The sequence below is a fragment of the Microtus ochrogaster genome, chromosome 8 (genome assembly GCF_000317375.1).
Source record: "Microtus ochrogaster isolate Prairie Vole_2 chromosome 8, MicOch1.0, whole genome shotgun sequence".
Taxonomy (NCBI): Eukaryota; Metazoa; Chordata; class Mammalia; order Rodentia; family Cricetidae; genus Microtus; species Microtus ochrogaster.
Genome location: NC_022015.1, coordinates 2,291,666 through 2,315,827, shown reverse-complemented (window position 1 = coordinate 2,315,827; position 24,162 = coordinate 2,291,666). Strand labels below are relative to the sequence as shown.

The window sequence follows — 24,162 nt, the reverse complement described above, 5'->3', positions numbered from 1 at the left end:
GTCCCATGAGATGAATGCTCTGTCATACATGAACACATGAATACTGTCCCATGAGATGAATACTGTCCCATGAGATGAATGCCCTGTCACATGAGATGAATACTCTGTCATACATGATATATGAATACTGTCACATGAGATGAATACCCTGTCACATGAGATCCTGGTTCCCACAAACAGTAACATCTCAGTGCAAGACTGGTTGATATTTGGGACCTGAGCTAATGCTGGCCATTCCCACACCATGCAGACATGAGTAATCAATAATACTATTCTTTCTCTAAGCTTGAACACCCCAAGGAGCCAATCCCCACTGTCAGGCTTAGCTCAGATGAAACCTATGGTGTCCCTGATGTGACATTTGACCAAAGTGGACAATGTCCACTTGCATCCAATGCCCAACTTGCAAGTAGCAAACCTAGCCCTTCCTTCTTTCTAAGTGCTGGGAAGAAAACACATGTCTCAGTTACAGGGTCCTTCTGCTTGGGGCTCACAGTTGTCCTTACTCATTCCACCACCCACACAGACACATGCCATGCCCAGGTTCTGCCTTCAGAGCCTGGCCCTGGACATGACAGCCACCACAGAGATGGGATGCCCCTTCCAGCCACTGTGGATTTTAAGCTCCCAGTCTTGGCCCCAGAACACAGGATTTGAAGAGGAAATAAAGCATCGAGTACCCAGCAGGTCAGCTCTCCTACCCTGGAGGAGCAAGCACAGCCTAATTCAGCAGCTCTGGACTCATGTTTATGAACCAGCCAAGGTACCCAAGACCAGACCGTTGTGCTATAGAGTAGGCATCAACCCCAGACTGCCAGGGAATGCCAAGAATCATCTCTGCAGGGCAGACGCGATGAAGCTCCAACCCAGGATGGACATAGGCTAGAATCTTCCCAGTAAGCACACCTCGGTGCTACACACATTAATAGAAATGGGCCAGGCAGTGTTTAAATGAATACAGTTTGTGTGTTGTTATTTCAGGGTATAAGCTAGCCAGGCAGTAGGGAGCAGGGCAGCAGGAATGCAACCCGCAGCTTCTTCAACAGAATGGCGCCCAACGTGGATGACTGAACTCCATGTAAAGCCTAAGAAAACTTGGGAAAGAATAGAGTAAAGCATGTTTTCTTGGTAGCAGCAATTTCTCGGGTCTGCTCTGCCTGCTAGAGGCAAGTAAGCGCTCTTATCTAAGAGAGGCTTTCTGATTCAGCTTTAGCTGCAAAACCCTGCAGCTCTTTAAGAGGTCCTGCCACGAAACACTTAAATGGTGTTGATAAAAGCTGACTGAATGCTTGTTTGTTTTCAGCCGTAGCAGGAAAAAGTTGTGCTGTTTTAAAATGCTGACATTCTGGTCTGTCCGGCCAGGGCAAACTCTGACTCTTTCAGGCAGGCGATCCACCTACAGAGTGTTTGAGTGTGGTTTCTGAGCGCAGTGCTGCAGCTTGCTTGCTGGCAGGGACCTTGAAATGCCACAGAGTTGTGGCAATAAAAATGGTTACAACCGGTACCTCCGCTGTGAGGCTGGAAAACTAAGGAATGGGCTGGATCTAGCCAGCAAAGCCACGGCTTTAATCCTACCCATATTGCTCAGTAATTTAAAGGCTCATGTGGTCAGAAAAAGAGAGAGAGATACAGTAAAGAGAGATTCAAAAACAAAACAAAAAAAACCCTTTAAATGATTTACACTGTGTTAAAAATATATGTATGCTAAAAGTTAAAGTTCTTAAAGTAAAAAACAAAAAAAAAGGAAGAAAGAGAGTAGTTGGGTGTGGTAGAACACACCTTTAATCCCAATACTTTGAAGGCAGAGGGAGATTGACCTCTGAGACTTCAAGGTGTGGTAGCACATGCCTTTAATCCCAATGCCTGGGAGGCAGAGACAGACGGATCTCTGAGAGTTCAAGGACAGTCTGGTCTACAGAGATATTCTAGGACAAAGATATACAGAAAACCTGTTTCAAAATAAAAGTAAAATAAATGAAATAGAGGTTAAAATAAAGCTGTATAAAGATGGAAAAAAACAGAGAATTTTGATACTGTATGCTATTATGCTCTCTTTGAATTGCTTGAATGCTGAGAAAAGAGCAACAGCTGCTAAAAGATATTTGTTTATAAATACTGCCGAACTAATCCAAGATAGATATTTTGAAAATACTTTGACTTTAAAATTTGGATCTGAGGACATGATGCTTTGGAAAGGAGTTTCTTCTTTTGTTTTCACAGAGGATGAGACCCTGTGGATTGCTTCTATCCCAATATGGTATGATAGACCACGCCCTCCTGAAAGGTTGCTGTGAACACCCTCAAAAAATTACTTCGCTCAACTGGCAACTGAGATGAATCTAGCACACAGGTTATACCATAAAAGACCTGATTAACAGTGCCCCCATTCAACAGGAAACAGTTTGGAGAGAAAAAACTGCATCCATGTTCTCAAATATTGCTTATAAATGTTCTTTTACATTTAAAGGGGGATATGATATAGATATGGATAATTTACATTGGTATAAGTTTTGCTTTGTTGATATAAATTTAAGGTCAATTTTGTTATATGTATATATACATATATATGTATATATATATATATATTTCTAATATTGATTAGGGTATTGTGATGGTGTAGTTCATGTAAAAATGTAATGTATATAGGTTGTTAATGGATAATCATTAATAATAATCAAGCTTGTAGTTATGTTAGTTAGATTTTCTAGATGTACATAGATATATTTTAGATAGACATTCTTCATATCTTTCAAAGACTACAGAATAGGACATTTAATGTTTTAATAACTTAGGGTTTTTCATGACAATGAGACATGTCTGCTCCTGGAAACACCAATCTACTTCAAGAAGAAGATGGACATCGAAGAGGATCCTTATGGAGTTTGATAGCCATTTGGGCAAGAAACTGCTCTAGCCTGGACTACTGCACAAACTGGACACAGAGAACCTGCAGAGAGAGGACTGCTGAACTTGCCTAAAGGTGAGATGATCTTTCGGGGTTCCTGATTCATGAAGGAGTCTGTGAGCCATTCTGCAGGACACAACAGATAGTGACTGAACTGACTTTGAAATTTCCTGCTTCATGGAAATGTCTCTGGATACTATGGGCCTGAAGGCCGAAGATGGATGCCCCAATGGTACAGAGAAACTTTGGGTGACTGTCCAGGCAGCGAGATGTCTCTGTCATTTCTAGAGTTTGAAAGTTGCTTATTTTTTGTTTAATTAGGTAATGTTGTATCTTTTTGGAGTCTTTGGTGGAGTTGAAGAATAGTTAGTTATAGTTTTCCTTAGTTATGATAAAGATAAAATAGGTGTAAATATTATAAAAGAAAAAGGAATCATCTCTGCAGTCTCCACACAGAGACTCTCTCCCACACCATGACCAAGGAGCAGCCCAGGGATAGTCCAGGCAGTGCAGGGATGACCACAGAACCGTATCAGAAGCACAGCCAGCTAGGCCAGCCTGGCCCCTAGCATGGGGAGACAGGCCCAGAGCTCCCACGCCTGTGCAGGGCAGGACTCAGCAAGATGTTTCACTGGACCGCCAGGATGTGCTGAGTTCCTACAGTAACTGAGGCACCACCTGACTGAACACCCAAGGTTCCCAGAGAAGGAACAGACAGTGGCTATCAAGTCTAGGTCTAGCCATGACCTTTCACCTCTATCCAGGCATACTTAGAGATGCCTTCCTAACCCACGTGCCCTACTCTCACTTCTGAAGTCTCTTCATCCAGTCTGAGACTTCTGGCATTCTTAAAATACCCATGGGGTTCCAAGGTTCAGAACCCTCCCACGGCCCTGTAGCCTCCCTTCCCCTCCTGGCTGACACCTAAGTTCCAGCCCCACCTGCTTGCCCTCTCTCTCCTTCCTTTCCCCTCTCCTGACTTCTGCAGGTGCTGCTCCCTCAGGCATTCCCCACATCACAACCCTTCCCTGCTTAGTTCCGGCCTTTCCTTGAAAGCCGCTCCCCACCCCATCACAGCCCTTGTCTCTGGAAATTTTTAACAACAGCATGATCCTGAGCCTCACTGTGTCCTACCTACCTGGAAGAAGGTGGAAAAGCTCTAGACACACATACCTGTCCTTGTTGCACTCCTGCAGACAGCAGAAGGTGCCAGAGATCTTGGCTATTCCATGGGTAGAAGAGGGGCAGAGACAGGAGCATCTCAGTGATTCACTTTAAAGACTTTAATATCCTGACTCCAGAGGATATAAACCGTCCACCTCCTAAGTCCAAAGAAGTCTTAACAGCTTTTCCTCCGTGATGACTCTAATCCATTCGCTACCCCAAAACTGCCAGTGCTTAACTGTTCAGACCATTAGCAGACTGTCCTGATGCTGCAGGAAGAGACTTGCACCAATGGAGGCACACACAGATATAGCATGGTACCGTGGTGTCTGAGAATGCCGTTCACCAGTCTTCCTCCTACATTTGAGCATCTTATCACACCAGGCTCCTCTGAGCGAGAAGGCTGGACCTGACCAAGAAGCCAGGAGACCTGACGCTCACCCTGCTCCAGCCGTAAACAGACTCAGGGCATCATTCCCCGGACCCAGTGTAGGGCCAGGCGAGTGCTCGAACACTGGCCATGACGTACCTTTCTCACATTATAGAAGTCTCTGTGGGGGTTACTCTTCAGTTCCTTGAACTCTGACATCTCGTTTAACATCTCATGAAGGCTGAACTTGGATTCCAGAAAGTTCAGTCGCCGGTGACAATAGGTTTTCCTGCAAGTCAGTGAGAGATAGAGACCACAGTAAGAAGTCATATCAAACATCAGTTTAGCGACCTCCAGAGAAGGTAGTGACCCCTGGGTGGAAAGGTCAGGCTCTGATAGGATGGAGGAGGAGAGCTAAGATGCTTCCAGCGTCCCTCAGACCCGCCCAGCATGCCTGCGCCATCTTGCCTGTGAGGGGACAGCTAAGACACGAGAGGAAAGCACCAAGTCTGGGACCCCATGCAGGTTTCTGTTGTCTTACGTGTTTGGGCAATTAGCACAGAAATAAGTGTCTGGTGCGTAGCCATGGAGACGGTAACACCCCAGACTGAAGGGCACATGATGAGGCCAGTGTCTGAGCAGCCCCACCACTGTTTCCCTCACCTCATTGCTACGGCCAGACCTCTCCCACACCCAGCTCAGCTGCCTGGTCACAGACCTGAACACAATTCACACCTCCCTGCCTCCTAGGCATACCCAAACAGCAGTTGCCTTCATATCTACTGCCCTAGGCCTTCACGGAGAGCAGCTTCGCGGATCTAGAGGGATGGCTCAGTGGTTACAAGCACATATTGTTCTTGCAGAAGACCTGAGTTTGACTCCTAGTATCCAAATCACGACTGCCTGTAACCAGATCCAGAGAACCTGGTTGCTTCTGACCTTCTCAGATGCAGATATAGACATGTACAAATAAATAAATGACAATGATGACATTTCTAATGCCACCCTACAGCAATGTCATCATCTACATGCAGAGACGAGCCCTGGGGTGAGCACAGGGGTCTCCGGGTGGGAAAGGAAGGATAATGTCACTTTCTTCAGTGTTTGTCCCAAGAAGGTCTCTCATTGATAGCTTCTCAGACAACAGTCACTGCCCATACCCCTGGCCAAGGAAGGCTTCCCAGAAACTGTCCCTTCCTCTCCGGGGTGTTAGTTCTGGCCTCTGCTCAGTGAGGACCAAGAGCTAGCTGCCTGCCCTCCCTTCCTGCTCTTTTCTCATAGAGATTAGACCTACACCCTTCAGAGCAAAACCCCAAATGCACTCTGGTGGCCCCTCACTTTTCCAAGACTTCCATTCCCAAGGCGCAGACAACTAACCCTTTACAATTTGTTGGTTAGCTCACATTCCTACCGGAAGAGAGCTACCAGCCCTGTCAACTCCACCCAAGCCCTCAAACACAGGTGGGGATACAAAGGGCCCAAGCTCACTGCATGCTACTTTCAAAACCACAGAAAGCCCAAGAGCTGAAGCAACAGTCTTTACTCCTTCCATGCTTGTCCAGGCCCTGGGCTGGCAACTCTCTGCAGTGTTTCCTGACCTGAGGAGAGGGTGACGACTGGTGTAAGGTACACAAGTAGCCACTGCACACGGAAGTTTCTGCACGTGTGTATGCAGAGTGGACAGCAATATCAACTCTAAGCCTGTCACTCCCCAAAAAGGGAAATGCAGGATAGTGTGCATGCATCAAAGCCAGCTGCTCCTTCCACAGCACCCTCACAATGAAAGGGGGAGTAGGGGTAACTGGCTTACGTGGGACCATCGGTGATGAGCGCTAGAATATGGCTCATGTCCACGGTATAGGTTTCCAGGTCAGGGTAGGGCAGGCTGTGGGGCTCCTGGCGTTCCAGCATCATCTGGTTGTCATACACAAAAAGAATGCCTCCCTGCATGCGGACCAGGTAGCCCAGGTTGGGGGGTGCGTCATCCAAGCAATAAGGGTCTTCTTGGGGCAGTGGGGGAGGGTGGAAGTCTGCAAAACAGGATGAGAGATGGCCAAATGACACTGCTGACCTTGTGCAGTCTGTCAGCTTCCCTGGTCTGTTTGTCTGTGTAACTCTCACCACTGCATGAAATAATTGTCCTTCGCACACTCGGTATCAGAAGACACACTGATTTGTGTTGTTAGTTGCTATGGTACAGTCCAAAGATCAACCCTGTCCCGAAGTTGGCCCATCAATGTGTGTGCATGAGCACGTGTGTGTGTGCATGCATACATGTGTGTGTGTGTGTGCATGCGCACATGTGCATAAGTGTATGTTTAGTTTAATTAAAATGGACTTCACATTTTTAGGCTTCCTTGGCCCCCAGGAATGCTTGTTTTATTTTTAGTTTTTAGAAAAGACTGCCTGTGTGTTCCCCCAGTAAGAGAATGGGCAACACTGGGAATCTCTGAGGGGAATAGTTGCCCCGCTTCCCACACTTTTTTCTGAGTCCAATGCAGACAAGGAATTAGACAGAAGCCACCCTGTCCCCCAAAGAGCAAACGGAGCAGTGACCAGGCCCTTACTCCTAACCACCCTGCATACCCCTATCCCATCTACCCCATCTCCTCACCCCCAGAAACTGCCTAGGATGGAGTTGCTTGTGCAGCAGGGTGCTGGTTTGAGTGAGCCCAACCCAAGCAGCAAAACCCTTCACTATTTCCCCTTTGCCTCTTTGCATCCTGACTCCTCACCTAAAACACCCCTTGCTTACCCAGCAGGCTGCTGTGAGGGCCATAAAAACCAGGGGAGGAAGCTGCTTTGTAAGCAGGTGTGCCCTGTGCAGGACCACAGGGCCTTGCTTATGGTGACTTGACTTAATGATCTTTCTTTTGACTTTAGGATTGTACAGAAGTCGGCCAGCAAAATACTCAGTGGGTTACATGGGATGTTCAGCACTTTGTTACTAAGTAGGTTGATGATTTTGCTCAACTGTAGGTTCACAGAAATGTTCTGAGTATGGTTAACATAAGTTGGATATATTGAATGCATTTTCAATTTAGGACATTTTCAGCTTCTGGTTGGTTCACCGGGCACACCACCATCAGCAGTCGAGAGCATCTGCTTTCTCATAGCCCCCAAGTTCTCAGACTCCTAATCAGCCATCTCAGCCAGGGAATAAACACAGCAAGTCAGCCAGCACCTTGTAGACCAGCCGCCTGCCAGGTGGGAGGAACCTTGGCAACTGATTAAAAGATGCACCCAGGACCCAGGGCGAGGTGTGCTGCCTCAGACTCCAGAACAGGATGACCCTGAGCTGTGATGGCCACAGAGAAAGCAGAATATGGCAGAACAGGATGCTGATGGCGCATCAGGGACAGGCAGAGGCCAGCCCAAGAACCTCTAGATAGTGCAGGATTGTGTAAGGGGCCTATGTTTGTTAGAAAGGCCTGTGTGAAGTCACAGCCCACCCACCCAGAGACTGTGTCACCTCACCACACTCACGCCCAGAACACAAGGGCCTTCTGCCATGTAAAGCACACATCTGATGGTCATTCCCACCTGACCCCAGAGACAACAGGGAAATAGCCATGGGAAGGCTGAGATTTACCCAAGTCCCTCCCTGGTGGGAATGAATGCTCAACACCGAACTGGGTCAGAAACAGGGACAACCTAGCACCAGTTACCCCTAAGGCAGCCAGGGTACTGGCCTGGAGGTAACACCCAGGCCCTCATCTGATCCCTGTCCCTGCATCTCAAGCGTGAGGGTCCCCATGCCCTTGTTTTAGTGACTTCAGTCCCAGACTCTGCTGCTCCTAGGTCACTCACCACATCAGGAAGATACCCCACCCTTTCTCAACCCCCTTCCCTAAATTTGGCAGCATAAATGTGGCTGCCATTTATGGAACATTCTAGATGCCAGCTCTGTCCTAAACACTCCACACACACTCACACAATCTCACCCAGGGAGGCAGCTTCGCTGGCATTCCATCATTTTTCAGACCGCAAAACTGAAATTTAGGGGAGTCCTTTGCTCCAGGTCCAAGAAATTGGCACGATCCAGACATGAACACAAGTATGTTTCACTTCACAGTCTGCTTCCTCTGCCCAGGGGCACATGGGTGCTGTGTCTCATCCCACCCAACTCATCCTGTGGTGACCATTTGATTGTACTGTCTTAATCACATCAGGAGCCCCACCCAAAAAACCATCACCAGTAGACAAATTCTCAATCAATAAAAAAGCCCCAACCAACTCATGGGTCAGGCCCCCACCAAGGGTCCCACTAGCTCCCAAGACACCATACCTGGAAGACCCTCCTCCAAAGGTACACTTTCCCCCTTCTGAGCCAAGTACTGGGCTGTGGTCCGTGGGAAACGGTGGTAGGCAAGCCGTGCATACTTCTCCCGGATCATCAGGGCCTTGGCCAGGCTCTTGGCTGCCTGTTCATAGTCTTCTACGGTGATCTGCAGCAAGAAGGTATGCAAGAATGGTCTGCCCACAAGCCAGAAAATCCACAGATCCCCAGATGTTAAAAGCAAAACATCTATGTTCTCAGGCTGCTGCTCTGCCAACCCCAACCTGTTAATCAATCTGGCAACCACTCAACATCACATACTGAGCACTAAGTGTTTCCGTAGGTTTCATTTTGTTTCTCAACTGGGGAAACTGGACCCAGAAAGAATCCATCACTGCCAGGAGGTTACAGAGTCAAACTTCAGACCCTGGTCTGACTGATCCCCAAAGCCCCAGGAGGCTCTCCTCACATATGGAGATGCGTGAGACCTCTGCCTTTCCAGACTCCATTACCCTAGTCACTCAGTGAGGACAAATGTCACAGAAGTCTGAATTTGCTTGATGAGCTGCAGATGGACAGGCATGACAGGAGGGCAGGGACACCGAAAGTGGGGGGCAGGAGCTGGAGCAGCAGAGTGAGGGAGGCTGGGCCTGGACCTCCCCTCCTCTGCTTCTCAGCACCACCGGCGGAAATGCCAATCTACAGACGTCTGTGCACCTGTCATCCAAGACCCTGATATTTGCATTTCTCCCAGTTGCTTTGGATGCCCCTCAGGGCGGGTAATAAAGTGTCATGAGCACAATGCCCTCTGTCTCTGTTGCCCTGCTCTGTCATCAGAGGGAAGCCGTCAGCATATGTCTGCCTCATTCATTTCACCAAACCTGACTCCTTGCTTTTAAAGTGGAAGCAGCTCCCTTTCTGTCTCAGATACCCACACACGGGTGTGTTCATTCCCCTCTGCACCTTCCAGGGGGATGGGCTCAGAGTAGCCACGGGGAAAGACAACAGAAGGATGCCCCTAACAAGGGGTCCAGGAGGAAGCCAAGGAGATGAGAGAAGGGGCAGGGTTCCTGGGGAGGAATAGCCACTAGCCAAGCTGGTGGCCCCGCCCAGTGGCTAGCCCCAGACCTTCTGGGTACCAGGATCAGCAAGGTCATTGTGCCTCTCATAGGCTCCTAGCTCTCTAGGTATGCATAGGGAAGGAAAAGGGAGGCAACCGTGCACGTTCCTATGCTCATTCAACAAGCATTCAATCCACATCTATCCCCTCGTCCATTACTCTGCCCACATGTGTGAGGTAGACAAGCCCTGGCCAGGAGTTGGCAGAGCAGCAGTCTGGCCAAAAAAGGACTGCATTAGTTCCCATCTAAATTCCCATCCCAAGAAGTCAACACACACGTAGTGCAACCGCACAGTGGAAGGCTATGCACTCATAAAGAAGAATAAAGACGCTCTTTCATAAATTAATAAATCAATACAGTATCATCTCTAATGAATAGGAAAAATATACTCATTTTCTTGTCGAGATCCTCTCTTGCTGGTTGAGGGATTCCTAGCCTGTATTTAAAGATACTGACCTAAGCACGTAAGAGCTAATTTTACACAGCTAGCACCATCACATAGTCTCCCCTAGACACTGGGAATGTTGACGGGTCTAGTTGCACCCTTCTCACAGGGTAGATTTCTGGGCTGGGGAGCACACAGAACTAAGTGGGCACAGCCACAGCATGGCAGCCTGAAGCCCTTGGTTTTGCACACGAGGGTGGGACAGCTCCCGAGACATGTCCACATCCCAGAGTCTCCACTAAGGCCTTCCTTCTCTTCAAGTTCCAGGGCCCCTTTCCCTTTCCACAACCTCCCAGACACACACACTGGGCCAGGTTTCCAGGGTGGGTATGGCCTTACCCCAGCACAGTAATCTCCGCTGATAGTGACCCTCTGGTACTCAGGCATAGCATAGGGTGCTGGCCCAGGCTTGGAAGTGGCTCCAGGGACCAGAGGGGTTGCAGGAGACATGGTCGGACTGACGGTTGGAGGACCCTTCCAGTCTTGTTGTGTTGGCATCTGCAGGGACAGGGACTGTGACCGGATCATCTTGAAACTCTTCTTTCTAAGAGCCAAGGACACAGGACAGGGGAGACATCAGCTGCGAACAGGGAGAGCCTCAGAGGCAGGAAACTCCGCTGTTGTCAGCCACAGGTGCTGGGCACCACTAAGAAGCTTCTGGTGGGCTAGAGAGATGCTCAATCATAAATCACTTGCTGTACATGAGGACCTGGGTTTGGAGCCCCAACATCCCCGTAAGAGCACTGTGGGCATCAGTGACTCAGCACAGGTGGACGGTGGTGGGAGGTGGGGCTCTCTGGTCAGTCGATCCAAGTACAGTAAAGAGATTATCTCAAAAAATAAGGTGGTGCTCAATAAAGAATGATACAACCTCTGATCTCCACACCTGCACTCACAAGTTTCTGGTTGCTTGTGACTTCCTCTACCCAGCCCTCCAGATACTGCATCTATGATCACACATCACTGCTGGGGATGGAGTAGCCGGTGCTCATGGCACATGACTTTGGGTCAGTGCAACAGGAAACAGACAGAGAGACAGACCACACTGCTGGGGCTCCAGGACCACAGTGCACGGACATGAGGGTGACACCAGGTCAGAGAGAGGCATCTCCCAAGGTGCGGACAGCACACTCTCTTCAAATATGTCAAGCTATAAGCCCTGACAAATGAAGTTTCCAGGGAGATTGCAGACAGGTTCGCAAAGACACACCATTGTATTTTATCTACAAATCTGGGCACAGGAGCCAGAAGGGGTGGGAGGAATCAATATGTCTGCCTCCTTGGTTAGGGCCCCAAGATAGAGGGGTCCTACGCGAAATCACACACCAAGGCAGCTACTTTCTCCAGCCGTTAGCCAGCTGTTTGCCATCCTGGCAGCAGCTGGAGCTGGTACAGATCTTCAAGCTGTTGGTGAGAAACTGACCAGCACCAATGTGAGGCCTGGACCCTGGATCTCCAGTCCTGGCACTGAAAGACGAACTCTCAGCGCTGGTTTATAATGCGGCAAGTTCATGGTTCCTTGTGAGTCTGATTTGTGATGACTTGACTTCCTTTGTTAACAAAATCAGAAATGTTTCAGTTGGCATCACTCCAAGTCCTGGGATTGTCAGGGAGGAAATGACTCAGCACTGGGATAATGCCCGCCGCACAGCTGGGCTAGCCCTCTGGAACCGTAAGCAAGTCCCCCATTAAACACTTGCTTCTCTAAGCTGTCTTGGTCATGGTGTCACCTCACAGCAATAGAAAAGTAACTAAGACATCCCAGTGACAGTGGATGTGGGAGATCAGTCCATCCCAAGTGGGATCATGCTCACCCAGAAGTAGCCAGCTTCCTGCTGGCACCATCCTGGTCTTCTCTCTGCCCAACCTTCCAGAACCCAGTTCACCCCACCTACTTTGCTGTGGACCTCTGACTCTCGCTTGTCTACACTAATGACCTGTGTTCCCACCTTCCCGAGACAAGGCTGTTGAAAGCTAAGAGATGGAACTGACCCCTTCTCAGGAAGTGCCTCTCCAGGGCTCCCATGGCTGACAAGCCAGGCTGCTTCAGGAACTTTAACTAGAACATCAAGGAACCCCAGGTTTCCTCTGGCCTGCTGTGCCTCACCTGGAACTGAGCCAACATCCTACACCAAGAGAGAAGATGCCAGTGTGGGCCAGTTGGCCACTCCTGGGTGTTAGATGCACCCTGAGCACAGAGTCTTGACTCTGCTCAGCTCATCCCATGAGACTCCAGTTTCTGTGTCACACACACGCCTGTCAATCACTGTTTCGACTCTATACCAACATCATCCTCCTATACCTCAGTCTAGCCTGGGGCCTGGCCCAACCACGGAGAAGCAATGGGTATCTTCTCAGGTGAGCAACAGGTAAGAAAGATTTTTTAAAAAGCCATCTGGAAGACTGTCTAAGCCAAGAACCTACCAGGCTTAGCCTATAAACTCCCCAATAGGAATGAATACATCTGTTCATTGAGGAAGCCAGTACCCACCAGCTGGTACCCAGAGAGCTCTCCTTGCCCATATTCACTGTGGCTCCAGCCAGACTGTCACACATGGGTGGGGATATGACTCAGTTGATAGAGTACTTCCCTAGAATTCATCAAAGTCCTGAGTTTAATCCCCAGTACAACATAAATCAGGCATGGCGTCACACACCTATAATCCAGAGAATAGAACGATCAGAGTTAAAGGACATTGTATGATAGTCAGCAAGTTCAAGGACAGCCTGGGCTACATGAGACAGACTGTCATACAAAAATGTCCACAGGCTGAGAGTTCACACTTACAAGTCCAGGACCACCTACTCAAGACTACCATCCTGGGGAGGGGCAGGGTGGGGGATGGAATCACCATCGGCTAATCACTGAGCTGGCATCTGGGGGTAGAAATGCTATTGTCTACTGCTACAGAATACATCGCCACAGACTTGACAACTTGAATCAATGCCCATTTGTGACGCCCCAGTCCTGTTCGTGAGAACGTGAACTGGGATTAGCAGGGGTCCAAGCTCAGGCCATCAAAGGCCAAAACAGACATGGGCTGCATTGGGCTTTCTGGGAAGAATTCTCTTCTAAGATCAGTCTTGTTGTTGGCAGAATTCAATTCTGCAGGACCGTGAAGACTGAGATCCCCAGTTCCCTGGGGACTTGGCCAGAGGTCACCTTGGCCCCTGCAGACCTCACTCTGATCCTCGAGGAGAGCTCTGTCTTCATTCAGGAAACTCCTGAGTGTTCTGTGTTCCCAGTCTCTCTGACTTCCCCCTCTGTGCTTAGCCTGGACAAGCGTTGTTTTGACAGCCTTTGTAATTAAATCCAGTCCACTGACAACCTCCCCACCTTCATGTCATGTGATGCCTTTTCTGCAGGCAATCACAGGAGTGACAGCCTAATGCACAGAGTCTGGAGATCAGAGCGTGACATCGTGGCTGAGAGAGACATTGAAAAAATTCTGCCTATGGGGTGTGGAGAGATGGCCCAAGGATAAAGTGGCTGCCACACAATCGTGAGGACCTAAGTTCAGGTCCCAGCGCCCTCACACAATCTGGGAGTTGGTGACACATGCCTGTCCCAGCCCTGGGGTGGGGGGCAGAAACGAGTAAATCCTGGGGGTTTGCAAGCCAGCTGGTGAGTCTAGGGCCAGTAAGAGCCAGTGTCTAAAAAAAATAATAAGGCAGAGAGCCACAAAGGAAGACACCTGATAACGACCTCTGGCCTCTACACACACCACACATGCACACAAGAATAATTAATTGATTGATTAGTTCTGCCTACAATAGACTGTAGACTCGTCTACTAGTATCTACACGTGTGTGTATGTGAGTGTGCACATATGCCACTCACACACACTCTTTCCTCACAAGGCTGTACGAGCCCTACATGTGCCACAGTAACAACAAGTCACACAGATGCACCAAGACCTTCAACAGACTTAGAGAACCATAGGGTCTCTTGTGGGAAGACTTGAAAGACTATGTACCCAGCCCTTAATTTCTGAAAGATCAGCATTCAATGAGCATTTACCAAACACCTGTTCCTGGCTAGGCTGATGCAAGACACAAAAACACCCACAGAGTCAAACAAAGTGTGACCTGTTGTCACTGATATAAGGCACTTCATTGCCAGGGACTTAACTGTCTGTCCACAGCCCACCTGTTATGCCTTGTGTTAGCCTCTAGGGTGCCAGGGTTAGCCAGCTCACTCTGGCACTGCTGGCCTGCTCCTTCCTTCCTCCAGCCACCTGGCAGAAATACCCTGCTTGCCAAGGAGCTGTCAGGGTGAGGCACTGTGCAGGCACCAATTCCATACCAGGTCTGAGGCCTGGGCTTGGGAGCAGCTTTATCTTCATGGGCCACAGGGAGCTTCTTGCTGGCGAGGCTCTTAAGACAACAGGGTAAGCTGGTACGTTATCCCCCGGTACCAGTCTAGTGTCCCCACCTGGGCTACAGCCCTTGGCTATCCCTGCCATTCATCATGTCCCCATTCCTCCTCTGCCCATTCCTATAGCAAAGCCTTCCTATGACATCTGATTCACATACTACACCAAGTCCAGAAGTCTGTCTGCATGGAGGGTCTTCTCAGAGCCGTCCAAAGCCTCTGCTCCTGTGCATCCGTCCAAGATTAGCTAGGCAAGTAGAAGAATCAAAGCAAAGTGCTCACCAAGCCCTCAGAAATGCAGTGAAACAAGGGGCCACTCATGACCCCACTTTCTAAACCTCTGAGGTCCTGGGTAATGACAGGTACATCAAACAGAACCCCGGATTCTGTGGGTTCGCTAGGATCACAGAGATGGCCCTGGAAATTTGGACGAATGTTCATCAGCAGTATGGTCATGTCATTGGATATTTTGAGATCCCAGAGGAGACACCTAATCCAGACTGGGCATGGGAACAACAGGGACAGAAGAAGAGAGAGGGGGCTTCTCAGAATGGCAGACTTTTGGGGTTCATCCCTGCAGCATACCTGTTCATTCCAGTGGTCCCTGCACCTCCAGATGAAAAGCAATACTCTAAATCCTGGAGGCAGCAGCCAGCAAAGAATGACTAATAGCAAGCTCTGCATGCCACTGAGTGGGGCCGGTTTCTGCACTTCCACAGACTCAGCTGCACTGGAGGTTTATCGTGGTCACTGAACTGTTCCACATGGAAACGAGACCCCTGGTGTAAGGAGGGGAGCAAACTGAAGAGCTGGCACATGTTGTGTGCCTGATGCCAGAGATCCCAGCCTATGTGGGGAGGACATGGAAACAGCTGGTCATGGGGCATGCTGCATGCTAACTGCACTAAGGGGCATCTACAGACAGTGTATAGGAGCAGGGGTGGAGGCCACTCGTTCTGTGGACACGGCCAGGTGACCAGCAGCCTGATGAGGAAGCTGAGTGTGCAACTTTTCTACACTCAGAAGCCTATGATGTGCCGAGACTCACAACCCCTCCTTCCTTATTTGTCTTATGTCCCTCTTGGTCACCGGAAGGCTACTTTTTGTTCTCCATTCCCAGCCTGACCAAGCACAGACCCCATTTGTCTCAACACTCTTTCCCCAGCCCTGCCCAACTGTCTTTCTTCCTGAAAGACCCCAGTGGTCAGAGTGAAACAGCCCTTACTGCAACTTATTTATGTATTTACTTTGTAAGTATGTATATGCATGTTCATGTGTATGTATATGTGTGAGGTACATGCGTGTGTGTGTGTGTGTGTGCACATGTGGAGGTCAGAGGTCAACATCAGTTGTCCTCCTTGATGGATCTCCACCTTAGCTTTTGAGACAGAGTCTCTCTCACTGAACCTGGAGAACCAGCAAAGCCAGGGATCCTCCTGCCTCTACCTTTGCAGATCTGTGACTGGAGGTGCACACAATCACGCCCACCTTCTTCATATAGGTGCTGAGGGTCAAACTCAGGACCTCCGGCTTAAACAGCAGACACTTAAAAAGGATGCCATCTCCCCAGCCCCCTTTTACTGCCTTTTATAGTAAATATTACAATCTCTGTTTTTCAGTGTAAAAGCAGATGAATTGGATGTTTCAAATAAAGTGTGGTCAATAACTGTGATCTAAAAATTATGGACTCAGGTTTAGTAAGCTTTATAAGACAAAATAATTTAATGGCACTTCAGCTGTACTATGCTCAATTTATAACAAAATCCCATTTATCGATTTTACTCAAAACATTCTCTGGGAGGCAGCTGTTCTAAAGAGCCAAATGCTTCTCCTAAGCCTTGCCCCTTTATGTCCTGACTCTTCAAAAATAATTGTACAAGGCATTCTTCAATGAAATACCTAAATCCTGAGCTGTTGGTCAGGGCACGCAGGACATCACTTGAAATTCTCCCTGGCTGACTCAGGTCATTCTCATGTTATTCAGTCATGATTTTAGCAACATTGTGTCCCTAGACTTCTAGGTGTCCAGTCTTTGTATCCATTTTCATAATCACTGTCTCCTCCCTCCCCACCGAGTACCAAACAAAACAGTAACAAATGCCGGGAGATGCTCCCAGCACCATGCTAGCTTATCACGCTTATTAGTTCATTTCATTTGTTTAATTCTCCTGAGGCAGGTCCTTTGATCATATTCTTGTCACAAACCAAAAGACAGGCTCAGGCCACTAAAATCCACATTCTTAATTTTCTTATCCAAATCTTCCATGGTACTGAAAAGCAAGATAGACATGCTTATTAGAACATGTCCTAAAATAAGAAGAGAGAGGAGGTGGGAGGGTCTAAGAGGTGGCAGGCCAAGGGCATCAGGTTTCTTCTGGGAATGATCTCCAAGTTCAAAGCCTGGACATGGTGGTTCATATCTGTAATCCCCAAACTCAAAAGGCTGAGTCAGACCAAGGCCAGTGTGGGTCTCATAGCAAGACACCCCTCTCTCTTTCATTTATTCATACTGCACTACTGTTTGTGCATACATGCACACACACATTATTAAAGCTAGGCTTTGCTGTGTGCACCTAATTTCAGCAGGGGATGCTGGGGCAGGCTGAGGTAGAAAGATTGAAGTCAGCCTGGGCTGCATAGCCAAACCAACCAGGGATTCAGAGCAAAGCCCTGTCTCAAATAAACAAAGCTAATTCATTAAATTAAGTGTTAATAATAATAATAATAATAATATATTCTCAAACTGATCACAGTAAATACACTCAAACCCAGTGAATTACACACATGGTAAGTGGACAGATTGAAGGGCACATGCATGATCTCAGGACAGCTGTAAAAGAGAAGGAGGGAAAGGCAGAAAGAGAAAGAGGAGAGATGGAGGCACTCTCCCCGCAAACAGGTTGCTCAGAACATTTTCCATGTTGTCCTCAAAGTTGGCTGAGTTCCAGTACACGCATTAGTAGGATGTGAACTCTGCTAGTGTTGGGGTCAGGTGAGGTTAAGAATAAAATTCTGGTCAGCACTTTAGCCGGTACTGGGTCAAAGACGTCTAGAATCTGACCAAGTGGTTTATTGTTTTTACACATTTAAACACAGTAAAACTGGGGGAAAGGTCTCCTGGTGACAGTTATCACAACAAAGCTTCAGGATGGTTACACTGGAAGTCCCTTGCAAAGTACATCCGTGTAGCAACCTTTAGCATAAGAGTAAGTTCTACTAGGGAAAAAGACAACATCTCTGGAGTAAATTGGGAGTGTGGGGGTCGGGGAGAGGGTAGAAGGGGAGAGGGGAGGAAGGAAGCAGAGTGGAGAAAATTGTATAGCTCAATAAAAACATTAAAAAAGAAAAAATCCAAAAAGAAAAAAGATAAGACTGAGTTAGTGACTGAGAAACTGCTCTGGCATCTGGGCAGGGAGGAAGGGTTTAAAGACGGGTTCTTGAGAATGCAGATACTTGGGGACTCTTTCATAGGATGAGTTATCTGTTTACTGAGAGACACAGTTCCAGACTAGGGTCTAAACAATGCTCAGGATTTGGGGGATTCAGGAAGGCTGGCTCCGTAGAATAGCAAAAGATCACCAGGTTGTTAGACAACATCCACTCCAGCCTACTTGTTTAACAATTCTGGTTTTTTTCTAAGACTTTCTGTAAGCTGTTCCTTCTACATGCTAGGAAACACATGTGAGCCTCAAAAAGAACAAAGACCCTCTGGCAAGTCCAGAGCCCTCCAGGCTGGGTTTGCCTCCTAACTTGGCCTTCAAAGGCAACCCACCCTCCCTCCTTTAGACCTCACCCACCCACCCACCTGCCTAGCAGAAGCCTAGCTATGGTCATAGGCAGCCAGCCCTCGAGAAGTGGTCTTGCTGGTTACAGATCTGGGCCTGACCTATATAATTAGAACTTCTCTGAGCAGCCTTGAGTTGGTCCCGAGCTCCACCAGGACTGTGTCTAGACCCGGCCCTGTTCCAAGAGCTGGCAGTCCTCCATGGCAGGCTACCAAGTGACAGGCGCTCATCTTTTCTGCTCACGGCTCAGCTTCCGCCTTGCTCCTCTGTATTAGATTTAAGAGTTGTAGGTGTTTCGTTTTGTCTAAATAAGAGAAGAAAGATGGCTCCATAAGAAAAGCCTTCTGTGAGTACACTGGCTTTCAGAGCAGACGGACGGGGGAGGGGTGTGTCCCAAACCAGAAGACGCATTTTGTGTCACAGTTGGAAATACAGACTCATCGGCTGGGGACCTGGAGACCTGCTGCTGCTGGCTGGCCCACGTCCTAAGGCTCCTTGCCACCTCTTATCTCAGAATACGGGGAGGGATCACCGATGGACAGACGAGGAGCTGGGAAGCTATCCTCCCTGGAGATGATGGTTTCTGAATGGCTACATAAAGGCACCTCCAGTAAGCAGTGAAGAGACAAACCTCTGTGAATGAACTCAGCCCCAGGGGTCTCTGGGACATCTGACAGTCTAGGGCCCAGGTGGCTTTCAGAAATGAAGCTATGTCTGGCTGTCCTCTTCATACCGTTCAGAAGCAGCAGTTACATCCCGGGGAGCAGCATCAGGTATCACTCAGAGAGCAGGGCAGTGTCCTGGGTAAATTGTGGATCACAGGATGTGTCCTGTCACTTATTTTGTCCCTTGTGCAAGTCTAGTCAACCCCTGGGAGCTCTACTTGCCTAGTTAGCCTCGTTGGGACACCAGAAGCTTCCACTGCAGGCTTAGTATGAGGAAGAAGGAAGGCATGCAAAACCAGGAGGCCTAGGACTTGGCTCACCATTAGCATCTGGCAGCAGTGGGTGCCATTCTGCCCATCTCAGTAGCAGGAAACCGGGTGGCAATATTTACATAGTGAACTATGACCTAGGCATGCAAGCATATGCTAATTCCATCATTCTTCAAATTGTCCCATAAAGACTGGCCATTATCATCACCCCTTTTTAGATGGGGAAGAACCTGAGGCCCAGAGAGGTTTCTTCCTTCACCCTGAGTCACAGAGCATGCTAGTGAGTCGCAGAACCTGGCTGCCCTGTGTGTGGTGGCAATGGGGAAGGCAGGACACATTTTCTTTGCTGACTCTCTCTGGTCTCCAGCCTGGCTAAGGCCTGGGCTGGACTCTGGGAAGTGAGAGGCAGATGCAGTGCCCAAGTTAGGGAATCAGATGGCTACAAACCAGGAAACTTCCACCTAGCAGGAAAGGACAGGATACATTTCTGGAGCATTTGCTGTGAGCTCTCTGGAGACCACAGAGTGACATTTGGATCAAGAGTAACAAAGCTTCCATTTTGCTCTGAGCCTGGGCTCTGATGGGAAAGCGCAGGCTCCCTCTGAAGATGCCTGTGGAAACTTGCCTCAGACACTTATTATGTTTGGTTACCAAATGCCAGGGACTCCTGCTTTCATTATGAAGGCCCAGAATGCCCTATTCATAGCACACAGAAGGCTCTGCCGAGCATTCAGCCCCAGAGCCAGACCTTGTGATGCCAGGGCAGTGTAGACAAGGGACGCCACAGTCTGACTCCTTTTACTTTGCAGGGATGAACATGGCAGGAGTTCTGGGGCCAAGGGCACTCAGTGGTGGTGATGGCTCCTTCCTTTAAGGGCTCAGGCACATCTGAGAAAAATAGAGACTGATCTACAGATGCTCAAACTCTGCCCCTGCCTCTTTATACAAATATCAACCTCATCTTTCCACGGAAATGCCAGAATCCTATCCTGCCAAGAAAAATGAAGTAGGGCTTGTTTTCAAAGAGGAGGACTTCCGTGCTAGGGATATGGCTCCGTCTTAGATGGTGGGAGGCTTGCATAAAACCCTGGGTTTCCTCCCCACTGCCATATAAACCAGGCATAGTGGCTCACGCCTGTAACATCAGAACTTAAGGGGTGGAAACAGGAGAATCAAGAACTCACAGCTAACCTGGGCTACATGGGACCGTGCTTCAAAATAAAAAAAGTGAAATGAGGACCTTGCGAGAGTCTGTTCCGGAGCGGGGGTGGGGGGGGGCGTTCAATGAGGGTTCTAAATTCTAAGGTACTCTGCACTGCGGGGTGCATGGCAGAGAGGTATCCCACTGACAGCCTCGCTAGAGACTCCAGGAAGTCTTATTTCTCTATAATTCTCCTTGCCCAGGAAAGTAAGAAAGTGAGAACTTCCCCCATTGCTCTTCCCTGAGACCTTACTGTTTATTAGGAGCACAAGGCTAGCCTATGGAGCCCTGCTCACTCCAGCCACAGGCCAGAGGACTGCTCCCTCTGACTGAACGGGCTTCCTGAAGGTGTGAGAGTCCATGGCTCTGGGTGGCCCATCTACCTGCCAGATTGCCATGTGCCAAACCACAGCTAGACTTGAAATATCAACTAAAACCAGCCTCAACCACCCCTTCTTTAAATAGCGCACTTTCATTCTCAATGGTCCTCCACATACACTCACTTCCTGATCCGCCTACATCACAGTACTAACGCCACGCTTAGACCTGTTTGTCTTCCATCTAGTCTGTGCCCTCTCCTCTCTTTCCCAGGGTGTCATCTGCCTTCTGAACTGGATTTGGCCAATGGCAGAGACTGTAAGAACACGGAGGCTCCAGGAAGGGTAAAGCTAGGGACGGAATCCTGGCCTGCATCTTGGCCCAGAAGGCAGCGCTCAGCTACTGCCTAGTCCAGCTCTCCCAGTGATCCCAGTTCCAGATGCAGCTACATCCCATCTCTCACCTGGAGGTGGTGACTGCAAAGCTCTCCTCTGTTTGTATTCTCCATCCCCATGAGCCATACAGCCAGATCTTTACACTATTATTCTATTTCCAGTATTTGGGTGGCTTCAGTCTCCTGGTTAGACCCAGACTAGTCCTGTCCTTATCATAACTTGTCATTTCTTTATTAATTTGTACAGTTACTTAATTCTTGTCCCCACCCAGTGTAAGCTCATGGGGCAGAAACTTTATCTACAGTACACATTGTGACACCTTCAGTCCCAATGCAAGCTTGGCAGAGAGAGAGAGCATGATGAGAAAAACTAGGAACAAGTAAAACTGGTGTTTGACCGAGCTCCGCAAATTCCCACAGAGGGAAGGCTGCATGAAAACAGTGTGCGTTTCCACCTATATATAATCTGCTACCATTACAGCCGCAGGGGAGCCTGGAAGATGGCTCAGTTGGTAAAGTGCCCACAGCACAATCATGAAGTCCTGAGCTCTGAGCCCCAGAACCCACATAAACAGTTGGGCCTGGTATTCAACATGTATACTCCCAGCACACAGGAAGCAGAGATAGGCAGGTCCTTGGAGTTCACTAGTCAGCCAATCTAGCTTAATCAGAGAGCCCCAGGTCTCAGTGAGAGTCCCCCCCTAAAAAAAAACAAGGTGGAGGCTGGAGAGGGGTTCCAGCAATTAAAGTCTTACACGGCTCATTCAGAGGGCTTGTCTCAAGCAGGAACTGTAACTCCAGATCCAAGGGAGCCAACACCCTCTTCTGGCCTCTTCAGGCACCTGTGTACATACTCCAGCATGTGTGCGCGCGCGCACTTACACACACACACACACACACACACACACACACACACACACACACACACGAGTAGATGTTGAGGTTGAAGAGATAGCCTCCCAGAGGACAAAAGCCACACTAGGCAGCTCATGACTGCCTACAGTTCAGGGGATCAGACAGGCTCCTCAGGCACCCACACTCACTCAAACAGGCACATGCCCACACATAGACACACATGCCTACACATAGACACACATGCCTACACGTAATTTAAAATTAAAATAAATAAATCAATATAAAACAAGGTAGATAGTTTCTGAGGAACAACACCTGAGGTTGACCTCTGGCCTCCACATGTAGGTCACACACATGCCTGCATACCCCACATGCATGTTCTTGCACGCACATGAATCTGCACTAACAGCAGAACGGTGGCTTTGGTCTTTTCACGTAGACAGAGGCAGCGAGGCATCCTTCAGTAAATACCTAGTGAGCTAAGTGGCTTTGATTAAGGAAGCATCAGAAGACCCAGGGACGTATCTTCTCCCTCAGATGCCCCAACTCAGGTCACACACTCTACACACATGAAAGCTAGGTCATGGGAACAAACCTTTTCGCCGTCTCCACGGACTTCTGCTCTGCAAGCTCCTTCTGCAGCTCTCTCTCCTTGGCTTCCTTCTGCCCGATGGGACAGTCCTCAGGGACAGTGAACAGGGACATGACATCTTTGCTGTCCTCTTCTCGGAGCACCTTAGCGAACACCTTCTCCGCCAACAGCCGCACTTGCTCGTCCAAATCGGACATGTTCAACTTGGGGAACTGGCGTGGCATCTCGGCTGGCAAAGAAAGACCAAATGTGAGCCTTCCTGGCTTTGAGGATGTCCTGAGTCCCCAGAGTGAAGCCCAGGCCGCTGACCCCAGGGCCTGATCCTTGAGTCAGCTGTGGATATGGAGATGGATTCCCAGAGCAAGCTCAGCAGACCAGATTTCAAAACTAACTTCATTAGTAAGTGGGTGTGAGATGCGGAGGGCGGCTCACATTTCATAAGCAGCAAATGTCGGAAATCAAAGGACATACTAATCACCGAGGCTTCTCCGGTTCTCAAAAGTGTGGGAATGGGCAGCCCCACCCTCCTAACTTCACTTCCAAAATAGAAAGGTTGAGGAAAGGGTTTGGAACAACCCTTTTCCAGACTGCCGGGGGCCGCCAGCCCTGCTGCACCACCATCCCGTTCACACCTGCTCCCCAAGAGGGAAGACCCAAGCTTAGACCCAGCAGTGAGCTTCAGCACAGCCTGGGGATACCCAGGAGCCCTGTCATTCAAGAAATGAGATCTTGAGCTGAAAAGGACTCAAGAGACCACAATCCCAAGTCTCCCCCCCCCCCGCCCTGCTACCTTCCAGAACTATCTAACAGGGCACTGAACATACATCAAAGGTTTTAAGCAGTAACATCCTTCACTCAGCTGATAATTCACTTCCTTTTTATTTGTTTTGTGTTTTGTTTTCAAGACAGGTTTTCTCTGTGTAACAGCTCTGACTTTCCTGGATCTCACTTTGTACAACAGGCTGGCCTTGAACTCACAGAGACTCACCTTATTCTGCTTCCCAAGTGCTGGGATAAAAGGCGTGCGCCACCACCACCTATAATTCACTTCCTAAATGAAGAAGCTTTCCCCATCTGCCTCTATTTAATGCTGCTGCTTCCTTCCCTCCCTCTCTCCCTCTCTCCCTCTCTCCCATCTTCCTGCCCTCTCTCCCCCTTCCCTCCCTTCCTTCTTCCTCACTGTCCTGAGCATATTCACTGGGTAAATTCACCTTATCAACAGTCCAGATCCTTCCCCAGGAATTTTGTAAGGTGCAGCAGAGGAGGGGAGCTGGGGGAGGTCCCCACCCAAGTACTACCAGTTTCTTTAAGGCTGTTTGAAGAGAGGGTGGTTTTGTCGGCTAGGTTAGATGAGGGTGGGATGGGGCTTGCTGCGCTCAGTCTTGGACGGGAAGCAATTAGAGGCCAGGGCTCATTAGGCCATT

The 24,162-nt window shown here is 48.9% G+C and overlaps 1 protein-coding gene across 5 annotated transcripts in view; it reads right to left on the bottom strand.

The window, feature by feature from the left end:
* Window positions 1-24,162, bottom strand: part of Ampd3 (adenosine monophosphate deaminase 3) — a 51,444-nt gene that overhangs the window by 18,007 nt on the left and 9,275 nt on the right. For all 5 annotated transcript variants that reach the window (XM_026781195.1, XM_005350997.3, XM_005350996.3 and 2 more), the window contains exons 2-6: window positions 22,742-22,967; window positions 10,624-10,828; window positions 8,728-8,887; window positions 6,250-6,469; window positions 4,599-4,728 (exon numbers count right to left, since the gene is read on the bottom strand). In XM_026781195.1, the coding sequence (XP_026636996.1) occupies window positions 4,599-4,728; window positions 6,250-6,469; window positions 8,728-8,887; window positions 10,624-10,828; window positions 22,742-22,967 (941 nt within the window). The remainder of the gene's footprint in view (window positions 1-4,598; window positions 4,729-6,249; window positions 6,470-8,727; window positions 8,888-10,623; window positions 10,829-22,741; window positions 22,968-24,162) is intronic.